Below are 19,337 nucleotides of genomic sequence, written 5' to 3' on the forward strand. Positions count from 1 at the left end.
GCATGATAAGGTGGGGCCAGGTTTCACAATGAACTCACCCGAAACTCTGGCTGATTGTGACCCACACCCAGTTTCACACCTTGGCTCAGGCGATTAGAGGATCATCAGGGGGTCCTTTTGTCCCTCTGTGGGGGGAAACTCCCACTAGGTTTATATCTGGGACTCTCCACCATTTGATCTGAGAACTGAAGAAGCTTCTCGGATGAGAGGTGAAACGTCTTCAAGCAACTTAAAGAAGTCCAGACGCTTTTCTTTGCAAGCTCCTTTGACTACGATGACCTGGATGACTGAGAACCTTCACAGACTTAACCCCGAAGAAGTTAAAGTTCTCATCGACAATATTCTACTAGCCATCAAAATTAATTCTTCTATGCTGTCGGTTCAACAAATTCACGATCACATGGCAAAGTATGTGAGTATACCAGAAAGCTGAGTTTTGAGTTTGTGAATTCAATTAATGAAATAGTGCAGAATGAGACAATGTGTGAAGTTAAAAATGCACCTCGGCACACCCTGATCATACATGATAGCACAGACATAACAGTGCACAAAATGCTAGTCCTGTATATTAAATACAGGGAGGAAAATAACGCCAACCATAAAACTGTGTTTGGTGGCATCATCCAGCTGACAGCATGCACGGCTATTGTGCAGGCAATAACTCAGTTTTACACCAAACATGAACTAGAAATGCAGAGAATGGTGATGCTGACCTCCGATGGTGCCTCAGTAATGCTAGGAAAGCACAACGGAGTTGCAGCTTTAGAAAATACCACACTTAACTGAACAACACTGTGTAGCCCATAGAGAGGACTTGGGCATTGATGATGCGTGGAAAGATGTACCTTTGATGCGTGATGTGGAAACTCTTCTTAGAACAGTTTACTCCACTTTCTCTAGATCCACCGTAAAGAGGGGAAAATTGGAAGACCTAGTGTTAAGGTTCAAACATTGAGGAAGGAGAGTACAAACAACCTGGTCCAGAAGAGCTTGGTCAAACAATTGATTTTAATGAAATACACGCGTGGGAAGACCAGCTCCGTTCGCAGACAGGGCTGATCTCCGACTTAATCAAAGCATAAACAGATATTTTATACCATCAGGGCTTAAATTTAATGACGCCCCCTCAACGTCAGATCCATTTCATACATAGGTCAGATCAAAAGCACAATGACTTTTAACACAGTTTGAAAAGAACATTGTCTTCGTCTTCATAGCAGATGTTTCCTGTCAAGCTTTCTGATTAGCGCTTCTTCAAGACTGCAGACAATGTTTTTGCAGTGAGCAAGCGCTTCTGCAAGCCCACAATTACAAGCAAACATGACATGTCACGACCTTACGTGGCCCTCTGTGTCACCTCTCACCTACTGACGCTCACAGTCAAACAGAGGCCACTGTCAACAATTTACTAAAACTATAGATGTAATATAAATTGAATAAATGTTTTAACCAACTGATACTACTTAAAACTCAATACAAGAATATGAACATATAAAAGATAATAAAAATGACCTGCTATAAGTGTTCTGTAAGCATGTATTGCAGTTATCCTTCCATGTTCTAGTTTCCCTCAGCATGTATCACCTGGACAGTCACGCCAGTGAAGCTTAAGACCCTTAATGAACCGAACATCAGCTCAAAATAAGCACAGATATGCAATGTGTATAAAATAGTTATAACTGCATCTGGAACACAAGGTTAATATGATAACAGTATGCATAAACATCTTAAGGCCATCTTAAAGCTATCTGTTACATTGTTAAAGCAATGATCACACTGCAGATTATATTGTGCTGGTAAAATACTTTTCTTCATCCCCACACTAGCAAAGGTTCTTGATGAGGATGCACTGTCATTCAGGCCTCTGAGTGAAGTGCGATGGCTGTCGCGGCACCAAGCTGTGAATGCTGAGGAACTACACTGTGCTGGAAGAATACTGCAAGAGAGAATCCAGTGATAACAGAGACCCAGTGGCAAATTACAAAAAGCTAACCAACTTCAAGGTTGCTCTCACCTCTCTGGGAGATGTTTTGGGTGAGCTGGCACACCTGTGTCTTTCTTTTCGAAGATGCAACCTGACTGTGATGGAAGGGCACTGCTTGGCAAGAGCAAAGATTGAGAAGTTGCGTTCCCAATACTTGACAGAGAAAAGGGTGTTAAGTGGAGTGACCGTGTCAAAGAGGCGATGAGGGCCTCATCTGCTGATGAGATTACTCGTGTTATTCGTAAGCTTTGTGATCACTTGGATGCTCGTTTTCCAGAGGATGAATTAAAGGAGTGGTCTGCATTTGACATTGAGGCATTGAACTCAGACATCAGCTTTGAGTATGGAGCAGGAGACATTGCCATGCTGGCAAAGAAGTATGAGGCCATTCTCCACTCTCCACATTCAGTGGAGGTCATAAACAGTGAATAATTCTGATTTCAAGTACATAATGAGGCACAAACTTAAACATGGGTCAATCAGCACATTCTCAGATATGGTGGCTGCAACGCTAAAATGTGAAGAGCTAAAACACATCTCACAGCTTGTGGATATTTGTTCTACGTTTCAAGCATCCAGTGCAGATTGCCAAAGAGGCTTTAGTTTAATGAATCGTATCAAAACAGCATCCAGAATCGTCTTGAGGTGGACCATTTGGACCAGCTGATGCGCATAAAGTCAAAGCTGCAAGCAGATGAGGCCATCAACCTGGGCGACGTGTAAATCCACTGGAGACGTGAGATGGACAGACGGGAAAAATAAGGTGAAATTTAAGCTCTGAATAAGTTTACTACTCATCTACTGTCATTTATTGAGTTTTCATTTATGGATATTGATCATTAAATACTGTCACTAGTTTATGAGTATTAGAAATGCAAATAATTGTGTCATTATATACTGTATTTTGCAGACAAAGAGTTACAGGACAGTAGGACTGTCTCCCAGACCGCAGTAGGACAGGAGGACCAGGAGCTTCACAAACTGGCTCATACTCATTCAATTCAATTCAATTCAATTCAATTCAATTTTATTTATATAGCGCCAAATCACAACAAAAGTCGCCTCAAGGAGCTTCATATTCATCATAAAAAAGTCAGAGCTTTATAATAACAATATTAAGTTTCAAAATTGGAGTTTATAATAGGCTTGATTTGGTTGGCAGTTGATGTTTTGCCATAGTTAAAGTTACATATTCATATTTCCAATAGCATTGACATAGTGCACAGGTCATTAAAAAAAGATTTTTGTAATTTTCACTGTAAGTGGGCTAAAGCTCTTAATTGAAGGTATTCCAACAGAAGTGTAAATGCTTTGATTTGGCTCTTTTTATAAACCATGTAACTTTGATGGATGCGATGCTGTCGTCACCACAGTGTACACATCTAATGTCGCTCACCGTGGTCCAAGGGTCTGCTCAGGGAGTCTGTGAGTTCGCTCACACACATGAAAAATTAGAGGCAACATTGTTCATAAGTTTAAAAAAGCATTTACATTTTGCATGGATCATTTTTACAAGTATCCGTTTTTATTGTGAAGAGCTTTGCATGAGGATTTGAATGTGGTTGTGATTGGAAGCTGGACTTAGATAACAGAGAGAGATAAAAGCATTTTAAAATATAAAAAAATAAAATGAGGATGTATGGACTTCTTTTTGCAGACACGACCCATTGCATTCTGGGATTCCCTGATTCTCCCCCTCCAGCATTTTTATTACAGACCCCTCCTCCATCTCCACATCTGTGTGAATCGCAGGAAACCGCAAACATTAAAACTACAACCTTCCATCTCCTGAGGACTGCATTGCAGAAGTATAAAGAAGAGTTATTCTTTTGCTGCAAAATCAATCATCCTTATCAGATACAACAGCACAGTTTGTTTGAAATCATTGAGTTTTTCTACAGGAACCACTGCGCTCTCATTACCCTGCTCACCCAGGGGATTTGGATGGAATAGTCACACCTAATCCTAGCCCCATAGTTCTTGTGGTGAAGAAAGATGGGTCTATACAGTTCTGTGTTGACTACTGTGAGGTAAATGAGCTTCTAGCTTTCCTTGACAATGTGTAGAACAAACCTAATCATATGAACCCCTAGAAACCCCTTTATTGGTGAGCCTGATTTTAAAAACTTTGATTTTCAGTCAGCAGTCTGATTCTGTCACTGAACAAAGAGTGACTGAACCATCCCAGACTGTAAACCCAGGATAGAGAAGTTGGGCAAATTTGATGGAGAAGGTGTGGAGGTGGATCAGAGTGTCGGAAGAGACTCTGTAGAAGGACAGAGTCCCAGCAGGACAGTCCACATACACAGCTACTCTGTTAGAGATAGAGGAGGAGGAGATGGATGTTTCTTTATCATTGTGCCAGACAGAGTAACCGTCATCAGAGCAAGTCAAACTCCAGGACTGATCATTCCCTCCAAACCTGGAAGCCCTGCCTTTCCTTGGGATCCCTCTGTGAGTCACTGCTATGTTAACATTTCCTTCCCACTCAACTTCCCAGTAACAACGACCAGCCAGGCCATTTTTACACAGCACTTGGCAAAACATATCAAATCTCTCTGGGTGATCAGGATAAGGCTGCTGCTGCTTCAGTACTTCCATCCTCCTGTTGTTGTTAAACAGTTTCAGGTTTTTGTGTGTGGTGTTCAGGTCCAATGTTAGCTCACAAGCAACTGGTGGAGGAAAGAGAAGAAAATGAAGAAACTGTTTATTGTTTTGTGTAACTGATGACTTTAGCATACATAGATCTATGAGCAGAGTAGCTAATTAAAGGTTTACAGAAAACATTTGAAGATGTTAATTGATACCTTAGTTATAGATCAGATCCACTGTCAAACCTATTAATTAAACCTTAATCTATTAAACTTCTGTTTTCTTGACAGCAAATAAAATCAGTTGCACAAGTCAAATATTCTGACTACCATTTATTTTCCAGAACACCCAGAAGATCTAATCCAAAAACTTTGAGAAAATACTGGAGATATAGCATGTGCCACTTACATTTCCTTAGACCAAGAGTTACCTTCCACTCTCCACCACTGTCCACTCTACAGTATGAAACACAAATGTTTATTTATCATGAATGAAACAGACTTATCTGGCCTTGTTGTTTTTATGCACTTGAAATTTTATGTCCATGATTATAATTTGAAGGGATTTTCTGGTTAAAGGTAAAATAGAAGGGGGTACCTGAGAATATCAAGCCTCCAATATGGATCCTCCAATCCTGCAAGCAGCAAATTCACTCCTGAGTCCTGCAGGCTATTATTACGCAGATCCAGCTCTCTCAAATAGGAGGGGTTTGAGCTCAGTGCTGAAGCTAGAGAAGCACAACCTTCCTCTGTGATTAGACAACCTGATAGCCTGTGCACACACACACACACACACACACACGCAGTTGTTCGATATAGTAAAGGGTTTTAGCTGTTGTTCAGACAAACATAGTTTAACAGACAACTGAGCACAGAGAGGTCACAACAGGCTGGCTAGTAACCAGTCATTTAAGCTGGCAACAACAACAGACATTCAAATAACCATTAATTACAACATGAAAAGACAGAAATTTTTAATACAGGCCTTTAAATAGGCCATGATTTCAGAAACTATTCCACCATTTTTGCTGATACAAAAAAAAGTATCAGCAAAAAGAGACTTCAAACTGAGGCTACAACGGGCATGCAATTGGCCTTCTATAGCAATTTATGGTTACTGTCCATCTTCTAACTGGTATTTATAAATGGTAAATGGCCTGTATTTATATAGCGCTTTTCTAGTCCCTAATGACCCCAAAGCTCTTTACACATCCAGTCATCCACCCATTCACACACACATTCACACACTGGTGATGGCAAGCTACATTGTAGCCACAGCCACCCTGGGGCGCACTGACAAAGGCGAGTATAGTAGAATAACAAAGCACACCATCTAATCTTATTTTGCAATAACAATGAAAAATGACTTCAGTGGGCTCCAGTCAGAAGACTCCAGTCGAGAGTAGAAAACCTTTGAAATTCATACAGCATTAATATGTAAACTACAAATATGCAGCAAACATAATGCAGCATCTTGGTGAAGAAAAGACTGTCATGTCAAACTTGCGCTAGTGACCTCAAAAGAGGCTCTGGTGTAAAAAAACTCAAAGTTAAGCTGAATTAATAGTTGCTTTTCTTTTTTGTTGAAAAGATAGCTGTACCCTGACCTGAGAGATTCCACCCTGCAGTGTGGACTCTTTACTCCAGCAGCCAACAGCTTCACCCCAGAATCCTTTAGGTTGTTGTTACTCAGGTCCAGTTCTCTCAGCCTAGATGACTGAGAGCTGAGAACTGAGGACAGAGCTTCACAACTGTTCTCTGTCAAATTACAGTCACACAGCCTGCAAGACAATCCATTAGTTTCAATATCCATTTACTAGTAAATTAAGGATTTTTTTTCCTAAAAAATAACATTATTAATTGACTCACAGAGCTTTGTTTGTGGCTTTCACCACTGGCAGCAGCCTCAGAAGAGTCTCCTCTGATGCAGAGTATTTCTTCAGGTCAAACACATCCAGATCTTTTTCTGATGACAGTAAGATGAAGACCAGAGCTGACCACTGAGCAGGAGACAGTTTATCTGTGGACAGACATCCTAAAACCAGAGAGTTTTGGATGTCCTTCATTAAAGAATGATCATTCAGTTCAATCAGACAGTGGAACAGATTGATGCTTTTCTCTGCAGACAGATTTCCTCCGATCTTCTTGGTGATAAATTCAACAGTTTTATGTCTGGTTGATGGGTTACTTCCTGTCTGTGTCAGAAGGCCTTGTAGGAGAGTCTGATTGGTCTCCACTGAAAAACCCAGGAGGAAGCGGAGAAACAAGTCCAGGTGTCCATTTGGACTCTCTAAGGCCTTATCCACAGCACTCTGGTAAAGATGTTTCAGCTTAGGTATGTCTTTAAATACAGCGATATTGTTGAAATTTGCTTGTTGATCTTCCAGCAGATTGAGTCCAGAGTTGATGAAGGTCAGATGGACATGAAGAGCAGCCAGAAACTCCTGAACACTCAGATGGATGAAGCAGAACACCTTGTCCTGGTACAGTCCTCTCTCCTCTTTAAAGATCTGTGTGAACACTCCTGAGTACACTGAGGCCGCTCTGATATCGATGCCACACTCTGTCAGGTCTGATTCATAGAAGATCAGGTTTCCTTTCTGCAGCTGATCAAAAGCCAGTTTTCCCAGAGACTCCATCATCTTCCTGCTCTTCTTAATCCAGATTGGATGTGTTTCACGTTTTCCATCATATTTGACAATTGCCGTTTTTGTTTGAACCACCAGGAAGTGGGTGTACATCTCAGTCAGGGTCTTGGGCATCCGTCGTCCCTCTCTGGTTTTCAGCACATCCTCCAGAACTGTAGCAGTGATCCAGCAGAAGACTGGGATGTGGCACATGATGTGGAGGCTTCGTGATGTCTTGATGTGGGAGATGATCCTGCTGGCCTGTTTCTTATCTGTGAATCTCTTCCTGAAGTACTCCTCCTTCTGTGGGTCAGTGAACCCTCTGACCTCTGTCACCATGTCAACACAGTCAGGAGGGATCTGATTGGCTGCTGCAGGTCGTGTGGTTATCCAGAGGCGAGCAGAGGGAAGCAGTTTCCCCCTGATGAGGTTTATCAGCAGCACATCCACTGAGGTGGACTTTCTAGGGTCAGTTAGGATTGTAGTTTCATGGAAGTCCAGAGGAAGTCGACACTCATCCAGACCATCAAAGATGAACACAACCAGGAAGTCTTCAAAGCTGCAGATTCCTGCTTCTTTGGTTTCAGTAAAGAAGTGATGAACAAGTTCCACCAAGCTGAACTTTTCCTCTTTCAGCACATTCAGCTCTCTGAAAGTGAATGGAAATATGAACTGGATGTCCTGGTTGGCTTTGTCTTCAGCCCAGTCCAGGCTGTATTTCTGTGTTAAGACTGTTTTCCCAATGCCAGCCACTCCCTTGGTCAGCACTGTTCTGATTGGTTCGTCTCTTCCAGGTGAGGCTTTAAAGATGTCTTCTTGTCTGATTGTTGTTTCGGGTCTGTGTGGTTTCCTATTTGCTGTTTCAATCTGTCTGACCTCATGTTCATCATTGACCTCTGCAGTCCCTCCCTCTGTGTAGATCTGATTCAGAAGGGTTGGGTTTCCTGCTTTAGCGATCCCCTCAAACACACACTGGAACTTCTTTTTCAACTTGGATTTTAGTTTACGTTTGCCAACTTCAGCATGAGTTCCTGCATGAAGAGCAATGATGTATGCATATATTTATATGTGTATATTTACAATGTAAATGTTTAATTTAATAAACCAAAACAGACATAGCTGTTTGAGATACACCTGTCTGCTTCATTCCCACGTGATAGCAATCTTGATATCCAAATATTTGTGAGTGAAAGAATTTGAGGGTTTTTTTTCTTTCATTTATAAAATCCTATTGTAAATATAGACTTTAAGGATACAAAATAAAACAAAAAGTCTTACTGCTTTGAAGACGGTGAGCCAGCTCCTCCTCATTCATTCTCCCCAGAAAGTGAAGTGTGATCTTCAGAAATGCCTCCCTGCTGCTTCTCTTCTCTTTATCCTCATACATCACTGTCTCATCATCATCCAGGCTCTGACTCAGAAATCTCCTGAACTCCTTTAGCTCATTTTTCATAAATGTGACAATTTTTTTCTCAAGGAGCTGGAATAGAGAGATATAAACTTTATGTTGAACATGAACTACCACTACCACTGAACTATGAATCTACCACTGTGCCACACTTTTAGTGCTATGCCTGTTTACTATATGATTCTTGATTTAGTGTAGCAGTTGTGTGTTTCTTTTTACACACCATAAACACGGAGTCCAGGTGATTTTTGTGCTCAGATTGATCTGATGTGTCCTGGTTAATTCTGCAAATGAAAGATAATTCTGTTGTCATGAATTCTCGTAAAGATCATTTCTTTATAAATCATTAGTTCAATAGTAAGTTTTTTATTAGTTTTTTAAACTATTTTTAAACATTTAAAGAAATAGATATTTCAACAAAAAACAAAACTCAGTGAGGCATTAAAAAAATCATCAATCGTCCAGTTAAGTAAATCCCAAAAGGTTGATTCTGTTCATCTGGACGTAGCGTTTTCAGTGGGAGAAACATTTTGTCACTCATCCAGGTGACTTCTTCAGTCTCAGCTGCAGTTTCAGTATAGTGAGCTCTACGAAAGCCAGATTGGAATTTATCTTGAACAGCTTAAGCTGCTTAGCCACAACCTTTTCTAAAATCTTAGCATTGAATGGTAATTTTGAGAGAAGAGGAATTTAAGAGCTGACACATAGATATAGACAAACAGGCACACACACAGACGCAAACATGTACATTTCTATGTGTTTCCATGTTCGGTGATGCATGATTATTCGAATATGTGTGCATGAGGGTGGGAGTACACATGCTCACACTCCCCAATGAACTCTATACTCCCGGTGTTCTGGGAATCCATCCTACCTCAAAAAAGACCAGCACCCTTGAAGGGGCAATCTGCCCCCAGACCCAGGAGATGGTTCACTTTACTCTTGGGTGGAGATGAGCAGACTGCCCCCAGACAGTCCCAGATGGCCACCTCCTCCTCCCAGCCCCCGCCCCAGATGGTGAACAGAGAACATGGTTGTGAAGACCCCAAACCTTACTCCACCCACTGATATGTGGTGTTGATGCATGCTGTTTAAGGTGCATTTAAAACAGGGGAGGGGCATGGTGCCAACAACCCTCTGCCAGGGTTAGTTGGCAACATGATATTGTTTACGTGATCAATCAATTTATCAATCCAGGTCCAAAGTTGCTCTACTTTTTTAAATAGCTTGCCGTTATCGTTAGCCAAGTCGGAGATACGACTTTCAGCCTCTGTCAGACTCGTTTGTATTGCAGCTTCAGAGTTCTGGAGTTCTGTTGTGTTGGATTTGACATCAGCTGCAACACCCTACAGTGTCACCCTGATCTTCGCAATCTCAGCAAACAGGCCATTGTTTTATCTATTTTCTGACCTTCTTGGCTATCAAGACTAGCGGGCTTAGCTTCTCCGATAGCAACAGTTGACAGGAGCAACTGCACACTTCGTTCTTTTTGACTGGGTGCCATTTTTCTTCCCAGATTTATTTTAAATCTTTCCAGTTTGGTTAGAATCCTCACCAGGGTTGAGTGGTATAGTAGTAGGAGTTGTTTCAAAGTTTAATTGTCATTATATTATCGACGAGGGTTCAGAGCCATTTCCGGCATCTTGCCATATGACTTCTCAATAGTACAATATTATAACCCCTTTAAATGTTTACCTGTGATAAGCTGGGTCGTGTCCACAATAAGTAGGTTGATGCACAGAGTGGTCACTCTTCAAAGGTGTAAAGCTGGCTTCGGGAGAGTTCTCTGCCTGTTGATAAATCCTTGTAGAAATAAAAGAGTGTTTCATTTGAAACTTATCTCCCTAACATTTTCTATGACAAGATAAAACCAAAATTATGAGTTAAACAAAGCTCAAAATCTTAGTAGAATTTTACTTTCCAGTATTAAAATGATTCCTTGTGATGTAGCCAAACTTTGATATTAGGATTTTAGACCAAAGAGTAGATACAAAAAAAAAAAGGTGCTACAGTCTGCCTTAGCAAAATGGTCTGATGTAAATAAGTGAGAATAATTAGCAGACCTAGAAGAAAACAGCACCATTGGACTCACAATATTCATTCTCTTGAAGTTACACTTTAAATTAAAAACATGAAGCTGTAATCCTAGGGATTGTTGTGAGGTGTATTGTCAGTGAGACTGTTGTAATGCAATTGTACAGTAACAGTAAGTGTATTCATTTGGTAAATGAATGCATTTGCCTGAGTCTTATAATCTTACCAATCTGCTTTTAAATGGTGTCCAGCGTAAGTAGGTTCATACAGTGACTCATAACTCTCCATGGGAACAGAGCTCAGTTCAGCAGAGTCTGGTCCCTGCTGCTGGATCCTAACAGCATGGAACATGGTCATTGCTAACAGCATCATTTCACCTCATTTAAACTCAACTTTGCTTGTTTTATTAGGTTTTAGTAAGGGTAACATCCATATGCACAACAGTGCCATTTTTAAGAAATGGATTTCATTGAGTACTTTTATCTTACCTTTGATCTGCCTTTAAGTGTTCAACATTAAAGTAAATGGGCTCATTTATGGATCGGTCACTCTTGATGGAAAAACTGTTTGTGTCAGACGATCCTGGTTTCTGATGATTCCTGATAGAACTGCCCAAGAATTTAATAATTAACACTGTTGAATTCAAGGTTTTTAACATATGAAAAGGACAAAAACCATATAGTGAGACTTCTTTAGGATATTTTAGTATAATCAATGGATACTCTCTACAAGACTAAACTAAATAGAGTCATAATAAATGTATTAAAGTTCTGGGTCAAAACTATTTCTAATATAAATGTTGGAAGGCAAAAAATAACTTTCTGAGCTTTATTTTGTTTTATCAAAAATCTTTTCTTTTATATTGAAATAAATATTTTGCTTATGTCATGAATTTCAAATTCTTGTTTATTTTTTTAGTCGTCATTTTTGCTTTTTGTTGGGTAATTAAATTATTCACTTCAATGTAATAATTAAAATGTTCTTAATGTTAATAAAAACGACAGACATACCTACTATATTGACACTGAGGTTAGTGAACCTCAAGAATGTTTATCCCAGCGTTGTGTTCACTAAATAAAGTCATAATGACACTAAAGCTGTAACTATCTGAAAACCTTACCTCTTCACAGACTTTGACTGCTCTGCATACTTTTGTTCAAACTTCATTAGGAGCTGCTTAACGGACACAGAGCTGTTAAAATAATAAAGAAAATAACATTAAAATAACAGACATTCTTTTAGTCTAAGAAGCTTGGAAAGAAAAGCGTCTGGACTTCTTTAAGTTGCTTGAAGACGTCTCACCTCTCATCCGAGAAGCTTCTTCAGTTCTAGGGTCAAATGGTGGAGAGTCCCAGATTTAAGCCCTTAAAAAAGTCCGGACACTTTTTGCTTTCCAAGCTACTTAGCCTACGATTACCTGGATGACTGAAAGCCTTCAAAGAGACATTTTTTTTTATATTTGGAAATGCTGCATTATTGTTTTTTATTTTATTTTGTGTGACACAGTAGCTTACTAATATGGAACTGTCAGCTGGCCTGCAATTCCCCTCTCCCCTTCAAAACAAGAAATATAGGCCTTTGAAGTGTTTAATATGAAGATTACCAAAGATGTCACCACAACAACTTGAACTGTTAAATAGTGAAGGAAGAAGCCAGAGCCTGCTTTCTTTTCTATGTGTTTAATAGTCTCAAGTTGCTCTCTGCAGGATTTGGGGCTTGTTGTTGGACTCATTATATGATATTTACAGCATTTGGGAACAGATAAGAAGCTGATTGTTAGTTTTCTGAAGAATTTGTGTCCGTATATAGAAAATGGAAAGATCGGAAGTCTGTGTACGAAATATAATTTGGTAGTATTGCTGCTGAATCACAACAGAACTAAAGCATAACCTTTGCAGCCAATGTGAATTAAGATTATAAAAGTTATCAGAAACACAACATCAGTCAAAAGACACTCCACAAAAAAGAAGGAAAGCGAGCAAAATATTTCTGCAACATTTTATTTTTAATCTGGCCTGAAGTTAACATGGCATTCCACTGTACAGGCCACCTGTGGTGCTGCTGTAATTTGGCTGCTTAGTGTGAGTGCTGAGCTGTGACATGGAGAAGAGTCATGGACAGTTAGAGATGGTCATCTCACCTCTGAGCTTTGGTCTGGCTCTCATGTTCCCCACACAGAGTGCTTTTAGAGGGAGGGGCTCCCTCCTCTCTGTCCTCACACTGATCCATAGCAGAGCCCACACCTTCACACAGACACAGCAACACACTCAGTCAGCACAACACTTGTGGACAGGTTATTTTAAACTCCAAGAGTGTTACTAATGCCATCTTTATTAGAATAGATAAAGAAAATTCTCTTTGTACGAGAAAATAGTGCGCATGCATAGTACAATATATATGTATATATTGTACTATTCTTAGTTAGTGTATTGTCTGTCTTGTCTTAATGTTGGTTTAAAATGGAGCACTGTAACAAAAAATAATTTCCCCCAGGGATCAATAAAGTATTCTGATTCTGATTCTGAAAGACAATTTTAATCTCATTGCACCCTGAATGGTTTTTTGCAATTCCCTCAATAAACGAATGTTTTCTTGAATCTCATCAAATGAAATAACACCAAATATGTTTTTAACAGTTTAGAGACTGATGAAGAGAAATGACTCACCAGGTGAATTCAGCACGTTCAGTCACACCGTCGTTTTACCTTCACCTGTACGATATGCTGCTCATTCCCCTTCTGAGGAATCTTCACAGTGAAACATGAGAAACAAAGTTGAACTACCCCACCCACAGGACACAAACATAGCTGGACTGGCCATCGGGCATACCGGGCATTTGCCTGGTGGGCCGCTGGCGATTTTTTGTTTTTATGGGCCGATGTATTTTTTTTTTTTTAGGAAGGGTATAAATAATGAAAGGTGTTGGATTGGCCAATTGGTCATGATCGACTCTGGGCTGGACCAATTACAGCCGAGGAGGCCGGATGCACCCTCCCCCTTGTTTAGCAATCACGTGATTTTCGCGCATTGCATGCCGGGAACTCGTGGCAAAAAAATCCAAGTACCGCATCAAATGCAAGCATTTGCAGCACCGCAAAACGTTCATTCTCCGGTTCCAATACCTTCTTGTTTTTTCACAAAAAAGGAATGTACAAAACAAAAGGAGAACAATGCCGGTCCGTACAAAGACAGACTCGACGAAAAGACAAAGAAAAGATACGAGGAAAAAATCAAAGGAGTGAAAGGGTCCGACCCTTACGAGCACACAGAGGGACAAAAGACGTTAGCGTGCTGCCAACTTTCACCACGCTCAGATTTATAATTATACAGTTCTTGGAGTGAGTGCATACACTCATGAAGTTTAGTAACTTCAGGTCACTGCAACAAGCCCAGGTACAGTTTACCGACGGATGGGTGCAGGACCTTGAAATGCACCGTGTAGAACGAAAGACCATCGTACGTATCATAAGTTTACCAGTCTCACAAATCGTCGTCATAAATACACATTCGTTAACCGTTTATTAATATAACCTTTGAGCTCAACGGTAATTAATTAGTAGTGGAAATAATCTCTGGTAGCATCACAGAAATGTAGCAGTGACAATAATATTGTATGTTGTAATCGTACTGGACAATTAGTGATACAAAACAACTGTTTTATCCTGTGAATAAAAGTATATGTTTTTGTCAATGTACCATAATAACAGAAGCGAAACGCAATATTGTGTCAGGACAATTCACTATTTATGCACAATAAACAAAGGAGCATAGCGCGACAATTTCTGTTCAGCGCCAGACTTGCTTGTAACCTATATCACCAATTATGTTAAGAAAAATGACGTATTAATACTACAAAACTCTGACCTTTGTGGGAATGCTTGGAGCAGACTAACCTGTGAGCTGGAGTGTTCTGAGACGTTATATTTGGTATATCCAGACCATCGTCGGCTCTTACTTCGGAAACATGGCTTAAAAAAATTTCTCTTCAACGACGTAATCCGATTAAAAAAAAAAAGACGATCTCTTTACCCGTCGGCTTCCCGTGGCTGTCATGCGACCGGCTATTGCAGTTAATAATACAACAGCTTCTTGCCATTTTTGGGTTTCTTTTTATCGCTGTGTAATTGAGTTCAATTGAAAGCCTGCGTGCGCTAGTACCTCTTGCCACAAGTTCCCAGAATCCTTTGCGGTTTTACCCCTGAATGACGTCACATTTTCAATCTTTATCCTGGTGGGCCGGTCTCTAGTCAAAATGCCCGGGCTGATTTTTTGTCCCAGTCCAGCCTTGGACACAAAGGTGACTTCATCATGTCATGTAAAGTTAATCGATTATAAATACATGAATTAATGAATTTTCTTTTATGGCTAAATAATAGAAAATGTAACCACATTAAACCAACACAAGACAAGCAGGTCAAACTACAGGACATTACTCTAAACCAAAACACAGCATAATGGTGCTTGTTTCTCTCCTCGTAACGAATAATGAGAATCAGCTGACCTCCTGCAGCACAAAGGTCATGATCATGGTGCTCTTATTGTGTTATGTTTAATGTAATTGCTTTCTGTGCTTTTTGATTATGTTATTAGCACAAAGTTGAATTATTTTATGGTTCAGTAAAAAGATTATTGATCTCTGAACATTGAACGCTGAGACTGAAGGACTGAAAAAATGAGAAACGTGATTGGAGACTAAGTAGAATTTTGAAGTTTCTTTGCAGTTTAAATATTTCAATTAAAATTAGACTTTCTTCAGCAAACATCCTTATTCAGTATCACATGAATGATGATGTTTAACACACTGAAAGACTGTGCAAAGACCTCTTACTGTAACATGTTTATGATCTTTTATAAGCTGTAAATCTGTTCCTGGATGCTGATCAGGAAACGGATTCAAAACATGCTCGACTAAAAACAAAAAGTTCACTGCCAGTGAAGATGTGTTGAAATTTAATCAGGTGGATTTTTTTTTGTTTTTAAACAACCACTTAAAGCAGGAACAAGAAAGAATCCACTGTCACAAGAGTCATGTGATCAAATCACACTGAATTTACCTTTTGAAGGTGGACTGAAAACCTGGGCTATTTCAGTTAACAGCTTTTGCTGTTATTTATTCATGTGGAAACAAATTAGCTTTCATTTTATGAGGCGTTTTAAATAGTTAATCTTGAAAACAAAAATGCAACCATGCAAATTCACACAGATACAAAACCGAGCTAAACACAGGCCAGTATTGCTATTTGTCATCTTTTTACAAAGCCAGTATCAGCCCGTACTTGTGTTTTGATGAAAATTTTGACACCCCAAACTCAAGTAGTTTCACGCACATGTAAAACAGTTGTAGGGTCACCACCTCCACGTCAAAGTACTCAGCAGGCTGGATCATAAAAGGTCTCAGGTACCTCCACAGCTACAGAGGTTTGCATCTTGTAAAAACGTTACTAAAATGTGACATAAACAGGAGTCTAACTGCAGTGGAAGCAAAGTAGAATTTTTAAATCCAAGAAATCTGAACCCCAAAGAAACATCTGAGGAAGTGCTGCAGAATTAGATGAGCAATAAGACAAAAAAGAATTAATTCACAAACTAAACCACTAAAGAGACCAAAAAGAGAAAATCTGTAATGGTTTAATGATTTGACAACTCCTCGTTTGGTTTTGTAATGTTCAAAAACTATTTTAGAGATTCCACCTGAACATAACAATAAGACTCAACAAAATAACACAATATATTTCTACTAGCTCAGCTATTATGAGAGCTGTTTAATAGCAACACCCATTCACATTAAAATGACTTGAGATTAGGTTTACCTTTGGATGGTGGAAATGAGAGAAAGTGAAATTATTCATCCAGCTATGAGACTGACCAGAGAGGATAAGCATGTAACTCACACACTTCAAGGTTTTTAAGTGTGTTAGCGCTTATACTCTTCAATTCCAGGCGCCGTCTTAAGGAAGTGTGATAACTGAGCTGCACTAACAGTCACATGATGACCCTTGATCTCATTAAAGTCATTAAACATCAACTCTAAAAGTCTTTATGTGTCAGATTATAACTCTGACCAGAGCTCTGAGAGTCAGCACACATTTCCTTTCCAGTAAAAGAGACTCAGTGTGATTCTAGGAGGAAACACAAACCCAGGCTCATTGGGTCACTCCAGTGTACCAGCTGTTCTCCTTTATCCCACTGGTCATCCTGCTGAAGGCACGTGGTTAACTTAAGTGAAGTTGTAAAAAAGTTATAGGGAAAAAGATTTCCATCAGACTTGCCAACAGGGTGGTTTATGATAATGATGCATCAAACCTGTTTCCTCAGCTAAACTCCTACTGTGTTCACTGGAGCATTCGTATTTTAATATTTTGTCTTTTTTTATTTACAGAAGGAAGTCACTAAAAATATTACGTGGTCTTTTGTTTGCACTAGTAATGTTTAGCTCTGTTTATAACAACTCATACTCCCCATCAGCTCTAACATAATAACCACACAAATAATATTATAAATATTACAATTCAATAAATTCAATTGAATTTTACCCTACAATAATACATACAGAGAAAAAGCCAACACTCATATGACCCCCTATGAGCAGCACTTTGGCGACAGTGGGAAGGAAAAACTCCCTTTTAACAGGAAGAAACCTCCGGCAGAACCAGGCTCAGGGAGGGGTGGGGCCATCTGCTGCGACCGGTTGGGGTGAGAGAAGGAAGACAGGATAAAGACATGCTGTGGAAGAGAGACAGAGGTTAATAACAGATATGATTCAATGCAGAGAGGTCTGTTAATACATAGTGAGTGAGAAAGGTGACTGAAGAAGAAACACCCAGTGCATCATGGACACAGACTCACAAGTAGGCACTGCAACAGAGGGAACAGATGTGGTACCAGGGAAGACACAGACACTGACTGGACACAGAACAAACCAAGAAGAATTGGGGAGAATGGAAATAAAGTATTGATCAATTAAAATAACTTTTATTCTTACATTCTAGAAAGAAGAAATTTCTGAATATTCAGGGGAGGATGGATTGCCACATTCAGTTCTGGATCACTGACGTCTAATCATCTTCTGGACAACATGAAGTCTGCATCTATAGCTCTGCTCCTACAAGTGCTAATAAACATAAACATAGCTGCTGAGTGTGACACCGGCAGTACAAATGTGTCACAGAGGATACCTTAAATCAGACACACGGGGGGAGTTTAAAGCAAAGTTCCAAAAGGGGGCAGCAGTCCACTGGTGACCATGGCAACACTCCTTAACAACGTCACACTCTATGGTCACCTGTTTGTGGTGGGGTGTGGTTTGTGGCTCTGCAGAATGGGAGGGGTGGAGTAGCAGCTTAGGTGTGGTGTCAGAGGAGGCTGGTCGTCGCAGCTGGTGAGCATCATCCAATCACACCTACATTAATACTAATAAAGTACTGTTAGCCAAAAGTCACAGCAAACTCTATTTATAAAGTTTTCTTATTTATAATTTATTTAAAAACTGCAACCTGATATGCTGGAAATAGCAACACAATAAAGTGTAAATAAAATAATACAAATAAATATAAAACGAACAGAATTAAATTACAACACAAAATGAGAGCATCAACACAATACAGCATATAATTAAACTCATATAGCAGCAGTATTACAGAGCGCAGAGTGAATGTGAGGCAGATAAAGCAGCAGAGTGAGTGCGAGAGGAAACAGCTGCTGTGTTAATAAAGTTTCATGTGTTTGAAGGACAGCACGGAGGCCACAGACCGATCTATGATTAGAATAGTTTGAGGGGTTATAATTAGATCATTCATTACATGTTTAAAGGCTTTTATTCTCTCAGCTGCAGACTTGCTGCTGTAATAAATAGTAAATGAATTCAAACATAATCTGTGTACAGATCTGATCTGAGGTCAGCTGGTGCACTGCTGGTGTTTCAGGGTCAGATGTTTGCAGAGCAATAAAGTTTTTCCAAAATTCTTCACAGCCAACAGAAAAAATGAGTCCAGTGATCCTGTATGTTTGTTGCTGATGCTCATCATTGAAGCACAGAGACTTCAGATATTAAATCACTAACACTGCAATAATATCATAAATAACTAACACTGTAACAACAGTGTGACCTCCAACATGAATGCTTACAGCTTCAGGTCACAGAGGTGGGCCCTGATTGTCACTTTCTAAAATGATTTTCCATCTTTATCCTTTTTCAGGGCTGAAAACCAGATTTATTAAAAACTGCAGCCAAATCAGTTTTAGTTAATCATATTAGTGCTGATGGTGGACCGACATTAATATGTTACTAACACAATATTGACAAACATAACTCACTCTAATTTGGATATTACATTATAGATTATTGAATAATATATAATATATTATAATAATACTGAATATTTCCTGATCAAACAGGAAGTAGGTTGCAGGAAAGGAGCCCCTGTTCACAGCCCTGACAAGCATACTGACATGTAACACGGAGACGTTTACTTTGTTCCACAGTTACCATAAAAACACACACTACTGACAATATCAGTATTTCTGTGTTACCTGTAACACCTGACTGACTCTACAGGTGTGCTACCTGTGAGTGTCTGCAGGTAAATAGCACATAATCCTGTTAATTACAAGGGATCAGCTGTGAGGCGTATTATAACGAGTTTCACAGTGAGGGTCTGATACTGGGACACACATGGAGACTTGCCTATGGGTCA

At 39.6% G+C, this 19,337-nt stretch overlaps 1 protein-coding gene and 1 pseudogene across 1 annotated transcript; one reads left to right on the top strand and one right to left on the bottom strand.

Annotated features, from left to right (window-relative positions):
• Positions 1-274: 274 nt before the first annotated feature.
• LOC147333550 (zinc finger protein 862-like) lies at positions 275-2,746 on the top strand (annotated as a pseudogene).
• Positions 2,747-2,995: 249 nt separating this feature from the next.
• Positions 2,996-11,813, bottom strand: LOC147333551 (protein NLRC3-like). Its single transcript, XM_086286335.1, has 11 exons — positions 11,765-11,813; positions 11,133-11,252; positions 10,871-10,978; positions 10,306-10,413; positions 8,834-8,894; positions 8,481-8,682; positions 6,445-8,233; positions 6,183-6,356; positions 5,174-5,347; positions 4,985-5,031; positions 2,996-4,656 (listed from the first exon to the last, which is right to left on the bottom strand). Exons 1-11 carry the CDS (start codon positions 11,809-11,811, stop codon positions 4,124-4,126), a joined length of 3,363 nt encoding a protein of 1,120 aa, XP_086142461.1. The 5' UTR covers positions 11,812-11,813; the 3' UTR covers positions 2,996-4,123.
• Between the last annotated feature and the right edge of the window lie 7,524 nt (positions 11,814-19,337).

The sequence above is a fragment of the Aulonocara sp. 'chitande type north' Nkhata Bay genome, linkage group LG3 (assembly GCF_057382095.1).
Source record: "Aulonocara sp. 'chitande type north' Nkhata Bay isolate Kocher_YH1m ecotype deep benthic linkage group LG3, A_spYH_male_GT1.1, whole genome shotgun sequence".
NCBI lineage: Eukaryota > Metazoa > Chordata > Actinopteri > Cichliformes > Cichlidae > Aulonocara > Aulonocara sp. 'chitande type north' Nkhata Bay.

Coding starts and splice junctions, on each gene's coding strand:
- LOC147333551 (XM_086286335.1), bottom strand. CDS start 11,811: ATGAAGTTTGAACAAAAGTATGCAGAGCAGTCAAAGTCTGTGAAGAG. Junction 10,979..11,132: donor CACTTAAAGGCAGATCAAAG/GTAAGATAAAAG, acceptor CCATGCTGTTAG/GATCCAGCAGCAGGGACCAG. Junction 8,234..8,480: donor GGCTCACCGTCTTCAAAGCA/GTAAGACTTTTT, acceptor CTCTTCATGCAG/GAACTCATGCTGAAGTTGGC.